The following is a 14,951-nucleotide window of genomic DNA, read 5'->3' as shown; positions in this document are numbered from 1 at the left end:
TTGGTCTCTGTACGCAATTATGGCGTGTGAGGAATAGTCTTGTAGTCAATCTCAAGGTTGGTCTACTTTTCTCAGACTTCCTGCAACAATAAAGTAGTTAGATGTCTTGGCACATGAATCATGCCATTGTATGAGCTTAGTAAACACACACGCACGCACACACACACACACACACACACCCACACACACACACACACCCACACACACACCCACACACACACACAGTTTACTTTTTTACTTTCAGGCAGATGTTTCTGGCAGGTGGCGAAAATGCCAGGGTTCTTTGATGCTAGCAACTTTTTAAATTCTATGCTTTTGCTGGATTTTTTTCCCCTTCCAAATCTGTTACCTTTTGTAGCTGTATACTGCCCAGCTGCCTGCTTTCATACTCCTTGTGTATAGTTCAGTTCTTCAAAGTATAAATGCCAAGAATAAAGGGTGTATTTATTTTTTTAGAAATAAATAGGATGAAATTTTACGTGAATATCAAATCTCCCCACACCGAAATAATTATAATTTTGTATAAAGCACTGTCTTGGTCTCTCTCCCCCCCGTCTCGCCCTCTCTCTCCATGCTTAATCTGCGATGTGGCGATGTAGAACATTTTAAGATTAAATACTAATGTGGAATCAATGCATATGTTTGACCTGTTATAAGCAGCATGAAAAGGCGATTAGCAGTGGGACTGAACCTAATCGTGTGCATAATCAAAACAAGGCTGTAAAAGCATAAGAGCAACGGAAGTTTATCCCTCACACATCCACCCTTCACAGTGGGTATGAGCCTTTTAAAAACAAGCTGTGCATGCGAATGGGCAGAAAATAGCACACCAGGGGTTTGAACTTCCATTAGGGTGTGTTATGGTTTGATGGAAATTAGGACAAACTAGTCACCCAGACATCAGTGTGCATACAAAATACACTTGCTTCATAGATGACCTACTCTAAATTACATAGGATCACAACAAATTTCTACCATGGTCCATCTATCCATCTCCTATAGTACTTGGATTACAACATGAACATGGAGTGACCAGTTTAAGCTTGCCAGAGGCCAACAGACGCATTTTTTATATGACTTCCGACTAAATCCTCCAGTGAACTCAGCTACAATCAACAGAGATTCCTTATTTGTTATGCTGATTGCAATGTTAAATGGAAGATTAAGCATAATTACAATTTTGTAATGATCATGTACAGTGTGATGCTCATCTTACTCATGTCTAATCTTGTTTAACTTGTGTTTGTGTACAGAGCATAGATTACACATTTATTTCATTTGGACAAATGACTTGCTAATTATAAGACGTCATTAAAAAAGAAATAAGCAGTCCGTATTCGATGGAGATAAGAACAAAATTACTGTCACATGACCAGTATTATTTAATCCCTGTGTATTTTTATCTCACCTCTCCCAATAAAGGTGTATTGCCATCTTTTTCAGTGACCCAGGCTTTCTTTTGAGTCCCACGGTCAAAAGACTCATATGGTGCACCCCCAACTCGTGTGCTGGTGGCAATAGCGGGATCCTGGCAAACACAAATATATACAGTATACCCATAAGGGGAAACATGCCATTAAACTGCATGAATCACCTCACAATGAATAAAAACAAGGTAATGATGTGAATATTGGCATATGACACTGGATCATTTGGTAATCAAGTCAGGACTCTGCAGTCAAAATCCTTCAATGTTATTTTAATTGACATTTAATAGCTAAAACTAAATTACTACCTTTTCTCAAGGTAATTTGACCTCTAAAAATAATTGAGTCAACAAAAGGCAACAACATATTTGTTGTGTTAGGAAACTAATATGTGGTGCTTTTATTAAAGGCTGTTTACTTCTTTTCAAAGCTCTTTATGATAGATGAAATTGATAATACGCTTCATTGATGCTGGGGTGTTTCCTACCAGGATGAGGATGTATTTCTGTCCCTTCTCGTGAAGGTAGTCAGCAAACTGAGGCAGCTCACTAAACTTGACTTTATCATAAGTGAAGTCTTTCTTATCCTCCATGTAGTCAATGTCAGTATACTGGATTTCCTGCATAAGGTTGTTCCAAACAAAATGACAATCATAAACACAATTTTCCTGTAAGATAACCAACAGCAAAATAGTATGTAAAAGAAAAGCCTTCAAAAATAATCTAGTATGCAAGGAATCATGAAACCATAAACACAAATTAAATACCCAATTGTATCACTGTTCAAAGACAAGAATGTACTGTGTAGTAATTTTTATTTTTGTCTGAAAACTAAATAGCCATTTTTTAAATAAAAAAGGACATTCAATACAATTTGAACTAGACAATAACTTGAAATTCTCTTTGGAAGCACGTTTTTCATTGAACAATGACACTGGGTATTGCGCTTCAAAAAGCTTGGACTGCTGCATGGTGAAGAGGACTTCACAAGCTGATCCGCAAGTTGACCTCATGCATAAACAAGAGAGACTGAGTAAGCACGGAACGAAGGAGGGGCTCTTCTGTTCCGACACTGAAGAAGAGGGCTTTGGTTGGTTTCGTGTGTAGGTGGAGTAACATGAAGATTGCGATCAATGACTTTGCTGGAAGGCTACTTTGTAACTAGCTGTGTTTGGCATGAATTAAAAAACAAAAACATTTACTGGTGTTTGAATTAATTTGAATCTATCTGTGTGATATCTGTCTTTCCAAATATCCAATAAAGCTAAGTCACTATGTTCAGCCAGACTCTTCTGTCAATTGACTTCAGGAGTTCGCTGCATTGGCATCCTGCAATCTTTGGATACACAGTAGATGAAAGGTTGAACGAAATCAGTGATCTATTTTATTATATTTAGTCATCACTTAAGGTGGAGCAGTTTTGATTAGGCGGTGATACTGTGAAATACAACACTGATGTTGTGATAACATTGTCTGAGAATAGGAACTATAGAGATTAAGATAAGGAGGTTATTTTGACAAGTAATTTAAAAACAAGTGTCATGCCTCAGTTCTCGGGTCCAGAGTGACTTTTGCCACATCAAGAAAAAGCCTTTGAGACTCTTCACTCAAAAAAGGGTGTATATCAATCATCACTGATAGAAGAGAGCACAAGTAGGTTTCATATTTTGATCAGGATGAATAAGATGATGAAAGGAACCTGTCCGATTGATCTTTGATCAGCATTAACATTCACTTGCACTTAAAAAAAATAGTGCGCTCACGTTTGAACCTGAATTGAGCCCAGCAGAAGCCCATTATTTAGCAGAAAGCCGAATAACCCCGTCCTAGCTAAAGGCCGTTGCAATCGCTCACACTTTCTATCCAACTGCTGCTTTCACAACCATATCACGCCTCCGCGGATTGCCTAACATGTCAGGTGTATGGAACCACATGCTGACATATAAACTGTTAAAAAATAACACAGGTCAGGTCGCAAAGGTGAGGAATTGATATTATTCACTGAGAGGATTTTACCTGTGCTCCTATAGAAACCACTGGAAGCACACATTCTTACTTATGTTTGTTTTCGCATTATTTGACAAAATAACACGCTGCACATTTTATTGAGCTGATCCCATTTTTGTCCTCTTCTTTGTAAAGAAGGTCATGGGGAAAAGCTAAGTCAGTGAAAGAAGATTCGTGCCATCACAGAGACAACATGCAAATCTACCACAGTTAGGCCGAAGTACATATTCGAACGCTCAAACGTACATTACATACAGTATTGCAAGGGTCTGCAAATAATATACCGTAATTTCCGGACTATAAGCCGCGACTTTTTTCCAAAATTTTGAACCCTGCGGCTTATAGTCAGGTGCGGCTTATATAAGAATTTTTTCGTGATTTTTGCGATGACTTGATCACTTTTATACACTCGTAAAAAGGCTGTGGACCACTGTTGTGCGGTATCTTGAAGAAAAAAACAACAACAAAAATACTATTTTGAAACACTACTATGGCTGCTGCTTATTCTGGCTGTGTTGCTTGTGACAATTATGAGCTTTAGTAGGAATGCACGCTAGGTGACCTGCGTCAAAGGGCTCTAAACCCTTTTTCTTACTCTGCATGTGACTCAGAGATTACACAAAGCAGTGGCGCTGTTTGGACCATCTGCATTGTATTAAAACCCAATCAATCAGCATTTAAATTAAATTCTTCTGACATTTTGCTCACCAAAAACAAGTTGTAATGAATGTGAACTTTTAATGCATTTTATTCAGAAGGTTACTTTGAACCCTGAGGCTTAAATGGCGGCGCGACGTATTTATGGATTTTTACGGCTTTCTGTGTACTGTCTTTCTTTGTAAAAAACTGTGCACGTGCGGTTTATAGTCCGGTGCGGCTTATGTAAGGAAAAAACTAAAAATATCCCTTAATTTTAGCTGGTGCGTCTTATAGTCCGGTGCGGTTTATAGTCCGGAAATTACGGTAATCAGAGCAAAGAAAATCTTACGTATGGAAGGTTCACTTCACGATTCCTTTCCACTGTTTTCTTGACCTCACTCAAGCTACCATAGTCCCACCTAGATAGCTGGAATCCCAGTGACCAGTAGGGCGGGATGACAGGCCTGCCAATAAGCTGAAAGCACAGTAGGTCAGGAAAACTCATCATAAAAATTGTCTGTACCAATATAATAGACTGATCATGTAGGTAATCCCAGGTTATCATGACATTTAGATTACATTGGCAAAACTATTTACTACATTTGAATAAATTGCCCAATACAGCACATTTCTTGAATAGCTTTTCTTAATTTTCTAGCCGTGTATCACCTCGAGAAACTCCTGCACCACTTGTTCTGGTGTATCCCCAAAAAGAACATAGAAGTCAAGAATTCCTCCAATTGTTCTGTATGTCACTGCAGGTGCAGGTTGCAAAGTCACCTCTGAAAATAGACAGTCATAAGAGCCATTGGTGACACATAACCTTAAATAGCCAAATAAAGCTTTTGATGTGTGCACCATGCTGGACTCAGAAATATGCATGGTTTTTTTTTTTGTTACATATTGTTCTGTTTTTCACCCATCGCATTGCTGTTCATAAGGAAGACCCCAAATGATTTTCCACTCGTGTCTTCCAGACAGAGGAAGAAGGGATAGTGTCCATAGAGGTTGTGTGTTCCCTAGAGAAAGAGGTAATTATGTTTGGTAAACACGGCAGAACACGATTGCTTTGTAAACATTACATGTAATACATACTCAATTGAATTTGTTAATCATTAATCAAAATGAGAATCTATTAAGTTCACACCATTGTGTATGTTGGTTGGTTGTAGTGACAGATTACAGTTAAAGGAATAATGAAGATTGAGTTATGAGCCTAATCTAAACTCTTCTCCACATTTGCAGGTAGAAAGCGGAACGTTGAAACAAATGGTAAGCAGATGGTTTCCTGCTCTAAAGTCTCTCATGAAAATTTTTTTACTCACAGCTGGAACCCCAGATCAGACATCAGTTTTCTTTGTTCCGCTTTATAGATGTTTTATCAATGAATGAAAGTTCATAACGCAACACTTGAAATATATATATATATATATACTCATATATATAAATATATACACTTTTTTTCTTGTTTGTTTTTTATTTGCAGTTGTGTTTCATAAAGTGTAACATGTTTTTGTTTGTGACTTTTTTGTTTTCGTAATGTGCACTCTGTATGTGTTTGAGTATATAAAGGCAAACGACAAAATAGCATTTACACACTCACTCAATTATGGGATCACTCACCCCATTAGGAAAAGCATCTCTGGTGAAGATGGGCCAGGTCTTCCAGTTGATGTCATGGCGAAACTGTCTGTGTACATGCTCTCCGAGACCATAAATATTATCAGATGGAAGTTTGGCAGACAGCTGTAGAAACTGGTCTGCAAAAACCAGTGGTCCCATTCTTGTGTCAAACCTGGATGTAATTTGTGATGAAAATATAAGAAAATTGAAAATTGGAGGTAATGCAAGGTTGTCAGAGAATACAATAGCATTTTTAGTAAGCAAGTGAGTCTAATCTCATATCAATGCACTGCAAATTGTAAACATCTTGAGATTATTCTGAATGTTTGTAATGCTGAAGATTTTACAGGATAGATTAGACACAAAATGTCATCCAAAACTGAGTCATTGCGGATGTGTCCAAGTGTAGGTGCAATTTAGGGCAATGGTATATTCCAGATAATGGTCAGGCCAAGGTTCTGCGTGCGATTTTATGATCTACTACAGTTTTTATTATGTGAAAGATAAATAATACTTGATGTGTGAAAGGTAAACAGAGTTAGAACTACAGTAGCGAGATGTAAAGAACTCGAGCAAAACTTGAGTATTGCATATGCACATTGTACTATGGTATACAATACAATATACGTACTGCATATGCCTACATTTAGTGTAATGTTTTCTTTGTAATCTGCACTGTGTGACTGACTGTCCAAAAGAAAACAATAATACATTGTTATATTTACAGAAAAAAAATAGTCAATCAGCAGTATAAGAACTTACAGGACTTTGTTGTTCTCCTTCCTGCGCACAACCAGCCCAAAAGGTTTGTGTGTGATCTCCAGAGTGTTGTTAATGGGAGTGGTCGGGTGCTTGCTGAGGCTGTTAACATGTTCATGGGGCACCTCAAACCTCTGCATGTGGGCATCAGATATCTAAATAGACAACAACCACGAAGAGATTAAATCTGAGATTATGTAGAATGTGACAATGTGACAGTTTGTCTGGTTTTAAATGTGTGTGTGTGTGTGTGTGTGTGGGGGGGGGGTTATAGTGTCAACCTTAAAACGAAGTCGATTGCTTGATTGCATTTCAGCTTGAAATGACAGTTCCTGTATATCTGCTCCAAACAAGGAAGGGGATGTCATTCTCTTCAGATGTGCCTTCATTACTGCCATAAAAATACAATAAAAAAAAGGTCCAGGTCATAAAACAGAGGCAATCAAAATGTAAAGACAATGTGTAATTTAGAATAACAAAAATGAATAAATAGCTTTAAAAGAACTGATATGAATTATTGTAATGTTCCTCTGTCAGTGCCATGCGTTTTTTTATTATGACATTTGATGGTCTACCAACACATAGTGGCCTTGGAATATCAAAATTGATATCGCATTATTTTAAACTACTACAATAGAATGCAATGTTCAATTCAATAGGTCTGATTTTTTTACACATTATTTTTTTTTCCTTGTGAATTGAAACATTACATTTGAATAAGAATGCAAATGCCAAACTCTACTGTCTGTTTAAGTGTTCGATGCTTATCATTTTGCCTTTGTGTGTTTTCATTTGGATAGTATTTCAGGAGCAGCACATTGAATGAGCAGTTAGCACATTTCCGTGGGTTCTGCAGGTTCTCCAGCCCAAATGATAAATGTTACTTTGACGACTGACTCAAAATTATCTTAATGTGTGAACATTTTTGTGCGTGCAAAAAGCCTGTTGGGAGAAGTTTCAGCTCATTTGTTGATCAAATGAGGACAAAGTAAACATTAAAATGGAATGTATGGAATTAGTAGTAAATAGTAAAGTCCTGTTTAAAAAGTGCAGCCATACATTTAGCTGTAAGGTCCAGTGGTGCCCATGATATTTTCTAGATGAACTGTGTAAGTCCTTTTAAAGACAATACATTTGCTACACGATTGCAACAGTACGATTGAGCATTACCGTAGCATATTTTATGTCACATTTCACATCTCATACAGGAAAATTTTTTTAGATTTTTGTCATCAACAATCTTATTCATTGATCCCTGGCAAAGACTTTACACATTGGATTTGATTAAATTACATCTTGGTCAAAGAGAGGTGCACCAGATAACGTCCCTTGTTAGGCAATGTCAAAGTTACGCAATGGCAAAGATGACCTGCCATATTTTGCCCTGTATTTAGTCTTTCACAGTATCAAATCTCTCAATACTGCTGAAAGCTGTATTATGGTGATAAACCATCAGTAACAAACTTAAATTAAAGCAAAATGATTCCAAGCAGGAAATCTGCATTTTGCAAATTCAATCAGCCTCTCAGAGAGGCTGCACATCATGTTTCACTGACAGACATGCCTGAGGCAAAGTGAGTGATAGAGAGAAAAACAAGATGAGGGTAAGACAGACAGATAGCAGTTATATAGCCACAGTTGGACTCCAAACTGAGCTGAAGAGATAAATAAATAAAGTCAGTAAGTGAGCAAAAGATGAAACACAGGTGAAAGTAGAAATTATTTCCTTATTAAGTCCACCAAGCACACTAAGATTCGCAAGAAATTAAGAGGTATGTCCATCAGTAAAGCAAATTCAATTAATCAGTCAAACGTATGTGTTTTTGCTACTTCGATAAAAAAAATACTATAATAATGGGAATAGAAAAAATAATATGGAAATAATGATGGAAAGGAAAATAATATAATCATGTCTGTTTCAAATATACAAGGTTGTTATTGGTTTTAAAATTCAAAAGGAGAAAATGAACAGTAAGGTCTTATCTGAGATGGTTTAACATAGTAATTGGGAACCAAATTAAAAGTACCGTATTTTCTGGACTATAAGTCACATTTCATAGTTTGGCCAGAGGTGCAACTTATACTCAGGAGCGACTTATATGTGAAATTATTAACAGATTATTATATCATTTCAGGGCGGTTCGGTGGTGCACTGGTTAGCACGTCTGCCTCACAGGGTGCGGGTTCTATTTCACCTCCGGCCTTCCCTGTGTTTGCATGTTCTCCCTGTGCCCACGTGGGTTTTCTCCGGGCACTCCGGTTTCTTCCCACATCCCAAAAACATGCTTGGTAGGCCGATTGAGCACTCCAAATTGTCCCTAGGCGTGAGTGCTAGTGCGAATTGTTGTTCATCTCTATGTGCCCTGCAATTGGCTGGCAACCGGTTCAGGGTGTCCCCCGCCTACTGCACGATGACTGCTGGGATAGGCTCCAGCACGCCCGCGTCCCCCGTAGGGACAAGCGATATAGATTATGGATGGATGGATGGATGGATGGATGTCATATAATTTCACATATTATTTTCACACTAAACCGCAAGAGGGCGCTCTAGGCCTGTGGAATAATTGGAACAGCAACTGACGTAAGTAATGTAGAAGAGGAAGCGCAGCATCTTCTACCTCTGAAGTTAGCAGAGTTGTTTAAAAGTGACACAGAGAATGAAGATTTCATTGGATTTGGAGTGACACGGATAGTTTGGTAAACTTGTTGGGTGTTATTTATGCTATAGTTATCTGAATAACTCTTAATATGTTACATCAGGCGGTTCTCAGTTCGTTGTTTATGTGTCATGTAACGTTAGCATACGGTGCAATTATTCAGCCTGTTGTTGCCTCTATTCTATTTTCATTTTAAATTGCCTTTCAAGATGACATGTCTGTTCTTGGTGTTGGATTTAATCAAATAAATTCTCCCCCAAAATACGACATACTCCAGTGTGACTTATACATATTTTTTTACTTCTTTATTATGCATTTTATAGTTTGTGCAACTTGTACTCCGGAAAATACGGTAGATTTTCACCCCTCACCCTTCATAATTTAGAGGTTAAGAAATTATATATTTACCATAAGGATCCGGTTGCTCTACTGATTCAACAATGTATCCATGGTTGGTGGAAAAGAAGCACCAAGGTACGTTTCGCTCATCTAGAGGCTGCCAACAACATCCACGCTCCTGGCATCTTCTCTGTGAGAGCCACATAAAGTTAGGTGTTTTTTTTTTTACTTTTCTGAAATTTTATACAGACGGTAACCTGGCCTTGGTATTATTGCAACAATATATAATTGCTCCAAATAAAGAGATGGTGCATAGTGAACTAAATCACACAGATGGCCTTTAACAAGGCGTCAAGGCCCAAACAGCACATTACTATGATAATAATTTTAATAGGCCTATTGTACATTGAACATTGATATGAAACCAAACATAAATCAACACAGAGTAAATCTGAATACCCCCTTAATACTCCAACATATGAATGCTGTTACCATCTCAAGTAATGTTTGTATTCACATAATCATTGTAACTTAGTAGATATGTAATAATCTTGATTAGCTGCAATGGCTGTCGAAATATCAAAGAGAACCATGAAGGCACGAAAGTATGTAAAGGAGTCCAAAGTCTATAAATATGTAAACCCTCACATATTGACTGAGACACCTACCTTGGAGGCTCCAGCGTCAGGAAAACAGTCTACCCTTTCTGCAAGCGCAATATTTGGGCACTGTGGAACAAACACCTCTGTTGTCTCTGCCAAAAGATATGACATTTCCTCATGACAAACACATAAATAACAGTTGTAAATACTAAACGGGATGACCGTATTCTGTGCTTTATTCAATAGTCAACTATAAAAACATAATTAGCAAAGTTTAATCAGTCAAAGCTTCTTGTTTGTTCAGTATTTGAGTTTGTTTTATTAACAATCTAATTATCTATTCTATCAATAAACATTTGAATGATTAATCACATTTGGTAATCTAATGCAGTGCATATTATTCCAAACGTTTATGAATTGTAGTACTTAGATCCCACAATACGCAGAGCACGTGTTCAATCAAATAAGATTCCCTAGTGGTATTGAGCAGTAGTGTTGAGTTGTACTGCACCATGCTAAGAGATGATTCCAATATTTTGGTTACCTCATTAGCTGCATAAAAACTGGTCAGTAGTTAGTATGATTTAGTTGACTTTACTCAAATACAGCTGTGGCATATTTTAATCAGTGTACCCAATATTGTGGCCCATGAAATTGAACTGATTGGATTTCCATGCACATGTAGATTCACTCACCATCCTTGATGGTCCCAGGTACGCCCGTAACAAAAAGAACCAATAGAGCAATGGCTATCACCAACATCAATGCGAAAATGACCATTAAGATCACCTCCAAACCCGAGAACCGCCTTCTCCCCATCTAAAAGACACAAAACCAAAGGCATACAAAGGTCAACAACCAATTAATGACACCATGATTCTAACGGCAAGGTCTCAAAGGTCAGATATAATTTCATGCTTAATGAGGCCCACGAGCAGCACACACACTAAAACAAATCATCAACATTCACACAACTGACATACACATATGATGTGTGCACATTTACCTTCGGAACAATCAGCAACCTTTAACAAAGCCATACCAGCCACGTTTCCAGACAAATTTACCCAGCTCTCTTCTACCCTACTCGCCTTTATTGGTACCTTCTCCTTTGTGGTTCAAAAAAAAAAAAAAAAAAAAGTAGCCCGGTTCCAAAATGTGACGTTTTTATTATGGAGGCCACTAATTGGTCCAAGACAATGCTTTACTTGCATTTTGCATGCAGACTCAAACAAATGCTTTTAAGTTACAGTCTGCAAAGTAATAGCCACGTAAACCTACACGCTTGCGGCGGATGTCCCATATTTTCAAAAACAAAAAGTCCACTGTGCATCTTCACCATGATTGCTTTCACTTTCACAACCGTGCGCTCGAGCGACAGTGACTATAACGTGACGTCACCAGTAAGGTGAGGCGGGGCTTTCAGGTTGTGTGAACAACTATAGTTACTATACCATCAATAGAAATGCTCCTGAAAATATTAAATCTATTTTCTGTTTCCTGTAATAATCAAACATCCACATATAGTCTCCAGACAGGTATGAGCAAGTTATTTCAAAGACATTCATCATATCACTCCATTAAGCTTCGAAGACAGAAACAAGTTGAATGTCAAGCTGCTCGTCTGGGTTTGTGTCTGTTTGGGTGAATTAGACATTTATTGGCATGCTGTTTAATGTGCTGTGAAGATCAAGCGAGGGCAAAGAAAGAGACAAATGTGCCCATGGCCCTGTGTGATTCGGAGTCATATGCACATGACAACAATGAAAAGGGCCTGAAAACATTCAATTTAACGAAGAGACGAAGAGAAAATATTGCAAAACACAAATGTGTTTCAAAGCATTGTTTCTCTGCCGTTGTCTCACAGGGGCCCAAATTTTCCAGTTGTAGCTAAGACGCCAGCTTTAATAGACGTGAAGAACGATTCAGAAAACGCACTGGTCAAAAATAAACTTTAAAAAAGAATGTGTATCATATTTTAACTACACGTGCTCAGGCTACATATTCAAAATGCCTTTCAGAGGACCTTATTTAGTACCTTAAAATGTCAACAATCGATGCAAAAGATATTCTTAACATTGACATCTGTAACAATGAAATGTCCTATGTCTGTACCTCTATAACCCAAGGAGCCCCCTGCAATTTTTTACTCCCTGTCCATGAGCCACCAGGTGACAATCACTGGTATAAACCATATTTCCTTAGATCAACTTCCCATGAGCTCACGGTAGAAGAATGAACAGCCTCCACCCAGAGTTTTGGTTTACATGCACTCCCCTCCAAAAGTATTGAAACAGTGAGGCCCATCACAAGGCTAAGTATTTTGCTGGAGACTGTTTGTTGGGGACAAACATATTAAAGCATGACAAACATTAAAAGAAAGTAGAAGAAGAAATGGATTAAGAAGAATTAGTAAATAAAGACTGCAGTAATGGCAACTCATGTATGACACAGCACTGCTGCAGCTGCTAGAATGCGGCATCTGCCACATCAAGGATTTACTATTTAGTTTACAAAATGTCGGAGTGAAGCAGTGTGCGCTTGGAGCTAATTTTCCAAACGCACCCCACGGAAAGGTAGCATTGATTTTGGGGGGCGAGTCCGAGCTCTACTCTTCTTGGTCTAGTTTTTTGTAAAACAAATTTCCCTCAAAAAGCCAATTATACTCTGGGGTGACATGTTTTTTTTTTTGTTCTTCTTCATGGTGCATTTTTTGACTGGTACGACTTATACTCTGAAGTGATGTATAGTCCGAAGATGCAGTATTTGTAGTCTCTGTGATTGAAGAGTAATCATTTTTGTAAACTTCAAACAAATTGTTACTATACAAGGCAAGAGAGCTGTCCATAATAGGCTGCATAATGAAATGTGAATTTCTGCAGCTGCAACAGGTTTGGAAGTGCAGTTGTATTATTCATTTTGCGGTTGCACCTAAAACGACTCCCACGAGCACTTTGTTGTTTGTTGTGAATCATTTAGCAGTCTGACTATAATGAACACAGTTCATTTGTTGTACAAACTAATAATGTAGATTAAGTATAAATGATTAATTCCTTGTTTTAAAGAAGTAGAACTGCTTTTGCTGTTGTCTTACCTTGGCTCTCTCCAGTGTGTCCTGGGCAAAGTTCTCTTCGAAATGCTTGAGCCGAAGCCAGATAGCACCTTATAATACACATGAACTTTTAGGGCCCAAACACACACACACACACACACACACACACACACACACACACACACACGCATCCTTGTTAACCTCCCTCTGCAGGACCCAAAGTACTTTACTGAGTAGTGGGGTCCACCCTTTCTAGTGGTCCAAGAACTATGAAAAAAATCAGGCAAGTCCCAAAAAAAATCTTGATATTAAAAATCACTTTCAATGAACACAATTCGAAACTTTTTTTTTCATGTCAGTTTTTCAGTCACATGAGGGGCCTGTTTCTAACATTCCGGCTTTGCGGGGTCCACGTTTACACACATAAGATTTTTAGTCAGTTATGGGGCTCGCTTTTAATATTTCAACCTTAAGAGGTCCACCTATACACACATTATTTTTTTAGCCAGTTATGGAGCTTGCTGTTAAGATTTAAGACTTGTTAGGTCTGCCTTTATAAAGAGGATCTATCAAGTTCAACCCCAACCCTAATCTAACCCAAACATGCATTTGTGTGGACTTGATCATTTGAGAAAACCTAAAAATTTTGTTAGTGTTATTAATACTTTCATCTGGCTAAATATACTAGATATACATTGAAATGTGCATTCTAAAATACATTCTAAAGTCTTTATTCAGATTCTGGTCCATTTTCCTTGGTCACAGTCTTAATATTCTTCAATTTGTTCAGTCATATTGGTACATTTTAAAATAATATTTAAATTCTGCATTTTAGCTAACTATAAAGTACACAGGATTTACAAGTGATAATTGTCTTGAGTCAAAATTTTAAATGGACACATTACAAATGTAGCCAATGAATAAAGGAACTTATTTAATCTAACATTTATGAACAGGAGAAGTGGAGCATAAAAAAAAATCACAAACAAATAGTGAACAAATGGTGAAACAGGACCAGCCATGTGTTTCTATCTCTGTTAAGGGAAGCTGTTTCACTCATATTTTCTCCTCATGGTGGTTATTCTCTTTTTGACAAAGTACTTAACAGCTCAGTGCTTGTGGTTCTGCAGCAATGCATCTCTCGCAGTCAAGCTTACCAGGAACCTGATTTGTCAATATATACTTCCTTGAATGTTTATTTACTGCAACACATTCCTCTGGGGTCCAGCTTCTTTTCACAACTTTTCCGTTACCTAAGGGCATAAGAAGAGCACTTTTTAGTTTACAACTTAATTAGAACAAAATTGCATAAAGAATACATTCACTTTATGTACAATTATCCGACAATATAATTTAAATGAGATATTTTATAACGTCAACTATCTTTGTCAACAGTGATGAGCCTACAATAGACATAAGTAAATCAGTTAATATCTGAGATATTAATCCGGTCATTTAAGTTGCTAGGTTGTCTTCAGTGTCAGCTGTTTTGATATTAACAAAATTAAAAATAGATGCACAAAAGGGTAACATTAGAATGGCCCCAGTTTTGGTGGGGGGGGAAAGAGGTCTCTCATTTTCTTGACTACTTTTAAGCAGTTTTGCATTTGACCAGAATGTCACTGCTGGTAGATGAAGCAATTCCTGGACCCTACAGAGGTTGCACAGGCAGTCAAACTCCACCATGGCAGCACATTGGGATGCACCATTTCTCTGACAAAACCATTAAGAACAGATACAAGTTGTTGCAAAATCAGGGAAAATAAAAAATAAAAATCAGTGAAAAACTTTTTTCAGACAGTGTTTTACATGTATGGGGAATTTGCTTTGATAACGTGCTACACATA

At 37.6% G+C, this 14,951-nt stretch overlaps 1 protein-coding gene and 1 long non-coding RNA gene across 6 annotated transcripts in view; one reads left to right on the top strand and one right to left on the bottom strand.

The window, feature by feature from the left end:
- LOC148395009 (uncharacterized) overlaps window positions 1-14,951 on the top strand; it is a 106,924-nt gene that overhangs the window by 72,509 nt on the left and 19,464 nt on the right. For all 4 annotated transcript variants that reach the window (XR_015859445.1, XR_015859446.1, XR_015859443.1 and 1 more), the window contains 2 exons: window positions 5,050-5,103; window positions 5,318-5,344. This is a non-coding gene — a long non-coding RNA (uncharacterized LOC148395009). The remainder of the gene's footprint in view (window positions 1-5,049; window positions 5,104-5,317; window positions 5,345-14,951) is intronic.
- Window positions 1-14,951, bottom strand: part of si (sucrase-isomaltase) — a 45,934-nt gene that overhangs the window by 30,414 nt on the left and 569 nt on the right. For both annotated transcript variants that reach the window (XM_088380890.1, XM_088380891.1), the window contains exons 2-13: window positions 13,147-14,357; window positions 10,748-10,871; window positions 10,119-10,204; window positions 9,520-9,640; window positions 6,736-6,845; window positions 6,458-6,609; window positions 5,696-5,867; window positions 4,992-5,091; window positions 4,742-4,854; window positions 4,422-4,547; window positions 1,915-2,046; window positions 1,409-1,528 (exon numbers count right to left, since the gene is read on the bottom strand). In XM_088380890.1, the coding sequence (XP_088237016.1) occupies window positions 1,409-1,528; window positions 1,915-2,046; window positions 4,422-4,547; window positions 4,742-4,854; window positions 4,992-5,091; window positions 5,696-5,867; window positions 6,458-6,609; window positions 6,736-6,845; window positions 9,520-9,640; window positions 10,119-10,204; window positions 10,748-10,871 (1,356 nt within the window). In that variant the 5' untranslated portion in view covers window positions 13,147-14,357. The remainder of the gene's footprint in view (window positions 1-1,408; window positions 1,529-1,914; window positions 2,047-4,421; window positions 4,548-4,741; window positions 4,855-4,991; window positions 5,092-5,695; window positions 5,868-6,457; window positions 6,610-6,735; window positions 6,846-9,519; window positions 9,641-10,118; window positions 10,205-10,747; window positions 10,872-13,146; window positions 14,358-14,951) is intronic.

The sequence above is a fragment of the Syngnathus floridae genome, chromosome 7 (genome assembly GCF_059516105.1).
Source record: "Syngnathus floridae isolate MCC-2025c chromosome 7, RoL_Sflo_1.0, whole genome shotgun sequence".
NCBI lineage: Eukaryota > Metazoa > Chordata > Actinopteri > Syngnathiformes > Syngnathidae > Syngnathus > Syngnathus floridae.
Note: the sequence above shows the minus strand (reverse complement) of the source record. Positions and strands in the feature narration are given on the sequence as shown.